General features: G+C 49.0%; 1 protein-coding gene across 6 annotated transcripts in view; it reads left to right on the forward strand.

The window, feature by feature from the left end:
• CDK20 (cyclin dependent kinase 20) overlaps positions 1-4,498 on the forward strand; it is a 43,152-nt gene extending 38,654 nt beyond the window's left edge. For all 6 annotated transcript variants that reach the window (XM_032471077.1, XM_032471073.1, XM_032471076.1 and 3 more), the window contains 3 exons: positions 432-610; positions 695-822; positions 3,963-4,498. In XM_032471077.1, the coding sequence (XP_032326968.1) occupies positions 432-610; positions 695-822; positions 3,963-4,071 (416 nt within the window). In that variant the 3' untranslated portion in view covers positions 4,072-4,498. The remainder of the gene's footprint in view (positions 1-431; positions 611-694; positions 823-3,962) is intronic.
• The last annotated feature ends 4,635 nt before the right edge of the window (positions 4,499-9,133 follow it).

The following is a 9,133-nucleotide window of genomic DNA, read 5'->3' on the forward strand; positions in this document are numbered from 1 at the left end:
TCCATAAGGAAATGATCAAATTAATTTTTTTTGCAAGTATAAAAGACAGTATCTTCAACAATAGTTTTTGGCAGATGTCATAAATATTGTAGTTCTCATGGGGCCATTTCCTACATCACCCCGTCAGATGGGGAAGGGTAGAGAGCAGGGCAGAAGCCTCACCCCTGCATAGTACTGTGTGGTAGATACACCCACTGCCACATGCGTGTTGCCTTGACTCTTTATAAGGCCCCCGTAAGCCATCATACTCAGTATATTAGAGCTGATGACTGGGTGACTCACGGGAGTGAGTGCTTGAGTCAGGATTGGATGCAAGTGTAACCACGAAGCCATTGCTCTTCACGTTGCACCTCATCATCTTAGGCATGTCTATTCCAGACCCCCAGCTGCTACTAAGATGTGACAGTCTGTGTGTTTTTTATTTCAAAAAGTACAGCAGATCGCAAGTTTCCTCCTGCCAGACACCATGATGCCTCCTCAGCTCATGAAGAGCCATGGCTCTCAGGTGATCCTGCTGGTGTCGGGGTCGGAGCTGGTGCTCTTCACCGTGCACGGCCTGCAGCTGGCAGCCTTTCAGGACCACCAGAGGCCCATCACGTCCATGTGGGTGGTGAGTGTGGTGCCCTGCCTGCCTGCATCGTGGCCCTGGGCCTCAGGGCCCGCATCCCTGCCTCACTTGGTTTTTCATTTCAAGGGCCAGACTCGAGTCATCACCTCCTCCTTTGACCTCTCCTTGCGAGTCTACCTGTGGAGCAAGGACAATAAACTTCCTGTCCTCAGGAGCTGCTATCATCTGCTTGGTGGGTCTCACAGATGGGCCAGGTAATAGCTTCTGATTTTTTAAAAACTTTCCCTATAAAGTGGCCTCTCCTGGCCTCCGCACAGTATGCGGGACCGTTGGAAAGGATGCGAATGGGACTTGGGGTCTTGGCTCAGCCTGCCCCTCACTGCCTGGGAACCTGAGGCGAATTGCTGGTCAGATTCTGTTTCCTTCTCTGTTAAAAAAGAAAAAAAAGATGCTGTCCATCATCTACATTATCTCCTTTAATGTGCAAAACCGCCACCTGCCGTTAGCGTCACCCACGTTTTTACAGATGAAACTGGCATTGAGAGGTGGCTGTTTCACCCAAAGTCCCACAGGGATGCACAGTGGAGCCCAGCCCTGCAGCCTGGCTTTTACCCTCCCTCCGTAACTCACACGTTCCCAGATCCATCTACCAGACCCAGATGGCCGTGGCGGTCAGTGGGGGCGAGATTGTAAAAGTCGGGAGAGATTGAGATTTTGTGTTGTGGCTTAGAATTAGAATTTGGGGGTGGCTTTTGTTTTCTCTTGTCAGAGTGAGTCCTACAAAGTGGACAGGGCTTCACAGATTTATGTTCTGTCTCAATTGCTTATGCTGAGATCACTGACCTCGTAGCTGCCAGCTACTTGCCACGAGGTAGGAGGTGCATGCAACCTCCTGTGACAAACATCTCACAATATTAAATGAAAAAAATTAGTGCCCCAAACCAATTATTTTTTAAAATTCAAGATTTCTGTAACAAACCTCCCTAGTTTCAGAGTTTGAGAGCCATGCCACTCCATGCCCACACGGCAAGCGGTGAAGTGTTCTATTTTTGCTGTGTAACACACGGTATGTTACTGCCTACTCTCTCCTGCACTCGGGAGAGGGGGCCTCGCTCTGCTGTGTCTGCGTTTGGCCACAGGCCAGCCTTAGTGAAGTGGGCCCCTCAGGCAGGTGGAGGTCCTCGTTGTATGCCCCGCAGTCATGACTCCTCAGTAACGACTTCCTCCCTCCAGTGGCAGGACAGCCTCCCCTCTTCTCAGGGAGATGCACCTACAAACACGTTGTTGCTACTAGAAAGAGGCCGCGGGGGAGGTTGCCAGAGCCTTGGCCAAGTCACCCTTCAGGGGTTTGTGTTCTGATGTTGGCCTCAAAGATGGGCTTTTTTCCCTTTTCTTTTTGATGTGTATCTTTAAAGAATTCTCTACATCATTCCTGCATGGTTAGAACATCTTTCCTGTGAAGTAACACTGTTCTCAGCGTAGCGAGCAAGTGGCACTTTTAGAAACTTCTTTTTTACGTGTGTTTTTAAACACTGCGTGACATGCATTGCACAGAGTGAAACGCATTCATTCACTGAAACCATACACACTGTGGCGAGCACATAGCCCAGGTAGAAGCTGCTTTTTCACGTGTGGTTTTAAACTGTGCTGCCTGCATTAGAGAGTGGTAAACACATCCTTTCACTGAAATGACACCATTCTTAATGTGAGTAGCGCATTTAGAAACATCTTCTGAAAAATGTACGTTAATCAGGACCCTGGAATGGATTACAGCCTTGAATTGTGCCCTTTGCTAATTCATAACACGTTCCCCCAGAAATCTGTAATGGGCTGAGTGGTAACTTCCCCTTGGGAACTGCATTTGGCATCAGAAGCCCAGCAGTCTCGCTCCATACTGTTGTTCCCCACACGGTGGACTGCGTTTCGTCTCTTTTCCGGCACCTTAGTGAATGCTGCAAGAGTTAACCAATACTTTTTTTGAGTTTTTCAATTTCCTAAAACTTGCCATCTGTGCATATGTGTTCTGATTCTCCAAAGAAAACAGGTGTGTTAAACACAAATTTAACAGCAACCTAACAGCATCCCCGCAGGAGAGACAAAACATACGTCTACACAAAGACTTGTACATGAATGTTCTTAGTAGCTTTAGTTAAAATACTCCAAAGCGTAAACAGTATAAATGTCCATCAGCTGGTAACTGGATAAGTCCACTGTGGTGCGTCCACATGGGAATGATACTCGTCCATAAAAAGGACTGGCATATTGACACACACTCAACGTGGGTGAACTGCAAAAACATGGTGCCAGTGAAGGAAGCCAGATGTGTGAGGTCATGTATCAATGATTCCATTAATACGGTGCATCTAGAAAGGGCGAGTCTGTGGGAACAGAAGGTCCGTGACTGGCTGTCCAGGGCTGGGAGTGGGTGGGGATTTGCTGCAGTTGGCTGTGAGAGATCTTCTGGGATGACGGACATGTTCTTAAACTAGGTCATGGTGACAGTTACACAATTCTGCAAACGACTAAAAATCAGCTGAAGAATAAAAGATTTAAGAGGAAGTCTCTAAAGAGAAAAAGAAGACACATGCTAGTTCAGCATTCTTTGCTAACAAACCATGAACCATTGCTGTCTGACCGTGTCAGGGAGCAGCTGTTGCCCTGCCTCCTGCTCAAACCCTCCATAGACCAGCCAGTGCTGCAGTTTTCTGGAAACTGCCACCTTCCACTCTTGATACTAATGTCTAACTTGAATAGAACTTCAGTTGCTACTTAAAGAAACTCAGTAAGTCGGCATGGAATTTCCTCTAAGCTAAAAGATACTGCATGAAAGCCAGAGTAGCAATATTTCAGAAGCAATCTGGGCTTCCGTAGGAAACTCAAGAAGTTCCTTCTCTGGTTTTTTGGATTCTTTGTTTCTTTTCATTCTCTGCACACCTACTTCCCTTTTTTTCTTGTGCAACAGAGTAGCATTGTATGTTTGTGGGAAATGATGGCCCTGTTAGCCCCTGCATTTACACCTCCTTCACTGACACTGGTCGGGAATTGACAGTAATTTTAAATTCTGGAGAAATGACGCTGACTTGCCCAGATTGGCTTAGGTCCCCCCCCCCCCGCCCCTTGTATCAAAAGAAGTTTCTAGAATAGCTGGAATCACTGTGATTCAGGCAGCTGCTGTCAGGAGGACTCAAAAGTGATCGTGCTTAAGGACATGGTGATTTTTGCTAATTGATGCAAACGACCGCAGGCCCTGAAGTCAAAGCCCAAATTAAAACACGACGGGTTAGGCTGGGTGGAGAAAGTACAGGGGTGAAGTGCATCTTCCTGTGAGAGCTCTGCTGTTTAAACATTTGTCCTTCCCTCCAGTTAACCTGCAGCCTGTCCCTTCCCTCCGCAGCGGATTTACTCACGTGGAAAGCGACAGCATGAGCATTGTAGGTGTGGAAGCCAGAAACATTGGAACTAGCATTCTAAGGTCATATTACTTCAAAGTGCAACGTGGCTGAGATGATTGCGTCGATGGAAAAGATAATCATCACATTTGATGGGCTGGTCTGCATACAGAGACTGAAGTGATTATTTTATTAACAAGGGAAAGGAAACAGTAAGTTTCAGACACTGCCGGCCAGGCACTGTGCTATGTGGCCTCTGTTTTAAATCCTCACAACAAGCCAGTGAAGTCGGTATTACTGTCATGCTTTTTCAGAAGAAGAATATGAAATATAACAGAAGACTAGTTGACCCAGCATAAGCCCATTTTCCAGCTGCCAGGCAGCTGCCCAGGGTTATTCAGGTGGTTACGTAGCAGAGCAGAGTGAATGCAAGACCTTGGGTACTAGAAAGCTCCTGTTTAAGGAACTGTGGTGGTGACATAATTGTTTTTTGTTGTCCAACATGTGATTAAGTAAGTAAATACTTTTTGAAATCTTCCTAGTCTGGGTCATGTGCTTTAGACACACACTGGTAAATCGTTCTTGCTGTTGCATAGATGACTTTTATGGCACCCCACTGCATAGCTGCAGGGGCACCGTTTTGCACTTCGTGAAAGTGGAGTCTCTGGAATTGGTCCACGTGGAAGCCCTGGCTGGTTTGTTGGGTGTTAGGGTTCCCCTTCCTTGCGAGCAATAGGAACAGCAGGCTGGCTGACTAACGCCAAGAAAGGAATTTCGTGGAAAGAGCAGAGTCGCGTGCCGGGCCGGTGTGCAGGCTGCCGAGAGGCTTGGAGCCCAGGGACTGTCTGGGCGGCAGGCCACAAGCAGGGTCTGCCCCGGGGCCTGGCTGGCCGTGCCCGGCGTTGCTGCTGCGCCGCCCTCTCCCCTCTGCTCCGGCCTGTGGTCGCCTCTGCCTTCCCGCCTCTGTCACTGAAGTGGCATCCCTGCCGCCATCTGAGAATTTCCCAGCTGCCCCTGAGGAAACGTGACCCTTTGAGACTCCATGTGTATGTCTGTGCGTGTGTGAGATTTGTTTATCTGGGTCACGTGTCCACACCATCAAGTCTAGGATGAGAGAGTGGCCTCTTCAGTTTTGAAACAGCTGCTCCCAACCAAGACTCACACGGTGAAAAATTCCTCAAAAATAGAAAATAAGGGTAAGAACCTCTGTACTGCATTCTCCCAAATATACCCTGTTTTCTGTATTTGCCCTTCAACAACGATTTTTTGCATAATGTAGCACCTATATCCTGTATAGCCAAGGCCAGATGCAGTCACTTCCCCAAAAGGAGAAAAACTTGGACTTTAAAAAACAAAATAAAAACAACAACAACAAAAAAATCTAAGGTAAGATTTATTTTGGAGTAATTTCAGATTTACAGAAAAGTTGCAGAGACAGTGCAGAGGATTCCCATATGCGCTGCACCCAGCTTTCCCTAATGTGTTAACCTTGCGTAACTGGTATATTTGAAAACCCAGGGTCCTGGGTGGGGGAGGGTATAGCTCAAGTGGTAGAGTGTGTGCTTAGCGTGGTTCAATCCCCAGGACCTCCTCCAAAAAATAAATCAATAAGTAAACCTTATTCCCTCCCCCGACAAAAAAAATAATTTAAAATATTTTTTAAAAAGGAAAAAAAAAGAAAAGAAACCCCAAAGCCTTTGTTAGCGCTGGGAACTGGCTGCAAGCCGGAGCTCTAGGGGGTGTGTACGTCTCTCAGTTCTATCACAGTTTTGCTTCATGTTTTAAGACTTGTGGGCTAAGTACTAATGCATCGTATAAAACGCAGTGGGGAACGGGGTCAGAGAAGAGCAATTAGCTGAAACACACACACTCAGGATTTAAAGTACTTGAAAATAACTGATTGAATAGAAATCATGAAGTCTCAATAAAATAGGGATAGAAGATAATTTTATTAACACATAAGGGGAATCTAAAAGAAACGTACAGCAAACGTGCTCAATGACAAGCAGAAGCATCTTCACTGATGTTAGGAGCAAGGTGAGGCTTTTGTCACCACGATAATCAAGTGTAGCCCGGGAGGTGCAAATAAATTTAATACTTTTTAAAAATGAAGGTAAGTAAGTTCTGAAAACATCAGGAAGAGGTATATTTGCCATAATTTCTGAATGGTACTGTGTCCTTTAGAAACCGAAGAAAGTAAGAATTACTCAGTGAAGCCCTGCATGATTGGTGGCCAGGCCATCTGCATGTTAAAGTCAGTGTCCTAGCAAGTAGACAACGTGACAGGAACAGTGCCCCGTTCACGGTAGCAGCAGAGCTGCAATAGCCCAGAATCAGCCATCAACAAACATTATGGTGAAAAAGACTCAACTTTTCTAAATACAGAGACACGTCCATGTTGACAGCAATCCCAAAGAAATGCGATTTACAGAAACGCAAACCAAGCCAAACCCTGAAGTATGGGGTTAAATGCTCAAAATCACGAATAATCACAGCCAAATAAAACAATCATAACCTGTCCCCTGAAACTATTAGGCTGGCTGGCCAGAAAATGGGGGTGGGGGAGGAGTGTAGAAGGTTGAATGATTCCAAGTGCTTGCAGGCATGTGGGGATGGGGACCCTCAGGACGGAGGCTGCATCCACCCTGTTCAGTCTGAAGGGCTTTGGCCACTCCAAGGTACGTGTGCCAGCCGTGCACAGCCACCCCGTGCACGCTCATGGTCACAGTTTCTCAGCTGCCTGCTCTGCCCCCACCCCCCCCCTTCTGCTCTGGTCAGCACCAAGGCTGCCTGCTCTGCTACTCTCCGCAGTTGGCAGGAGGTGGGGCAAGTTTGGATCCTGAACTTCCTTTACTCTGAGAGTGGTTCTTTGAGGGCGCAGCTCAGTGTGGGGCTCACTCCAGTGGGACTTCCAGTTTGCAGCATCCAGCACTTAGGAGGCTGGGGGAAGGCCAGATCTATGCCCTGCAGTGTGTGCCTCAGTCAACTCCAAAAGTGGGGGCAACCTGGTACGGACGGGGTGCCAGCCACGGGAGAGAGGAAAGTGGCTGAGGGAGTTTGAGAAGGCGTGCAAGTTTCGTGTCCCAACTCAGTCCACGCTTTGTGCTCCTCACAGCCTCCCGTTATATACAACCCTCCTGCTGTAATATGAGGCCTGCTCTCCGCCAGGCCCCTGTACTGAGAATGGAGACACCCTTACTCTCTGTAAGTCGGATTAGAGTCCCTGAGTTGGTGACCAGTGCTGATCTGGAAGCCTATGACCAGCGGTAGTGAAACAGGGCGGAGTCCCTGTGGCGGGATTTCCTTCACCGAATCGGTGCTCTGGGCAGTCTGGGTTGTTTGCTCGGTGTTGTGACCCAGATCTTCCTCCCCAAGGGGATGGTTGCGGTTGTGTTCCTTGCTCATTGGCAGCCTTCGCTAAGTGTAACAGAGACACCCTAGTTACTCACCGCAGGCCCAGACACCCTCCAGCCTCACCCCGTTAGGTCCCAGCAGTCCTGGCCCCTGTGTTTGTCAGTCATACCTCTGGCCACCGTGGCCACTCCTTTCCTTGCCTGTTGGACCGCTGACAAAGAGCAAAAGTGCCCAGTCTGACAATCACAGCTTCCACTTAAGACGGACAGTGTCAGTGACTCCTGAAAGGACTGTCTCCACTGCTACCTCCAGGGACTAGCACCTGCCACCACTGGGAACCTAGGGGCGAATGGGAAACAGAAAACACGCAAGTGGGCTGCTGGGTATAATAATGAAAGGGGCCACCCTATGCCTGCTGGTTCTCGACTTGTGTATTCTAGCCGTAGTCACACGGTTGATCATTGGTTGTTGGTTCAAAGTGTATACTACATCTGCCGTGGAAGATTGTAACCAAAGCTCACTGAGTGTTGTCTCCACCAGCCAGTGCCTCAGCTGAGCCATCAGTAGGCCATCCCACCACTGCATCAGGCCAGTGATTTCTGGATGGCGAATGTACAAGATCAGGGCATTCCACTGTCACGAGCTCACTGTCATACCCCTGGTGTAAAACGGGCCCTTTATTCGGAGGCAGTATTGTGCAGGATACCAGGGTAAGGCATACTGCGCGTCTCTGGGGATGGTGCTGGCAGGACCACGGGCGGGGATCGGAGGGCCAGGGCACTGCTCCGTTGTTCCTGGTGCGAAGTCAGCAGTCAGTGGCAGTCAGCAGCTGTGTCCGTGTGGACAGAGGGAGGCCTTGTGCTCGGGCCCCTGCAAGGCCGTGATCACGGACACTGCTCATGGCCCCTCTGCACACGGACTGACTTGGTAGGAAGGGTCCCTGGCAGCCAGAGGACCATCACCGCAGCACCCTGGCTTCTGAGAGCATCCTCTGCAGTGCTCAGCCTCTGGTGGGCTTCAGGCGAGACCCACAGCCCTGCATGCTGTCGGCCCAATCGCATGCCTCTCCCTCAGGCCAGTTTCGATCTTTTCAGGCCCCTGACAAGCCAGAGCCATTTGCAACTGCCAAAAGCATGTACCTGTACCTCCGACCACGTTTCTTGCCATGTGAAAGGACGACTGAGCCACTCTTGTGTTGGCCCACTTGACAGACATCATTTCACAATGTCTTTCACGGATGGCCCCAGATGGTGCAGCAGTGAGGCAGCCTGTGCCACCACCCGGACTGTTGTACAGCCCTCTCTTGCTCTAAGCCTCTGAGAATTTGGCAGCCCTTTGGCTTATCCAATAAAAAAAAATCAGAGCGGTGTTCCTAAGTTTTGTAATTGTTTCCTCGAAGTTGAAATTCCAAAGAGGACCAAAAAGTGTCTTTTGTTGTTCTTATATTCGTGTGCAGTTATGAGAGGTGCAGCCACTGTCCTTCACGAAAGGAGGAACATCCTCAGATGCCCTAAACATTCCACGGCCTGGTTGCAGCTAGAGCTAGGAGCAAGAAGCCAGAGGCGAGGGGCAAGGGGTTATGGGCTAGGGTTGAGGGGCAAAGGCTATGTGATAGGGCGACGGTTAGGGTTTAGGGACGAGGTGCGCGTTAGGGGTACGGGTTTAGGGACCAAGAGCGCTTTAGGGGTTAGGGTTAGGGTTAGGGTTAGGGATTAGGGTTAGGGTTAGGGTTAGGGTTAGGGTAGGGTTAGGGTTAGGGTTAGGGATAGGTTAGGTTAGGGGTTAGGGTTAGGGTTAGGGTTAGGGGGTTAGGGTTAGGGTT

This window comes from Camelus ferus, chromosome 31, assembly GCF_009834535.1.
Source record: "Camelus ferus isolate YT-003-E chromosome 31, BCGSAC_Cfer_1.0, whole genome shotgun sequence".
Classification (NCBI taxonomy): Eukaryota; Metazoa; Chordata; class Mammalia; order Artiodactyla; family Camelidae; genus Camelus; species Camelus ferus.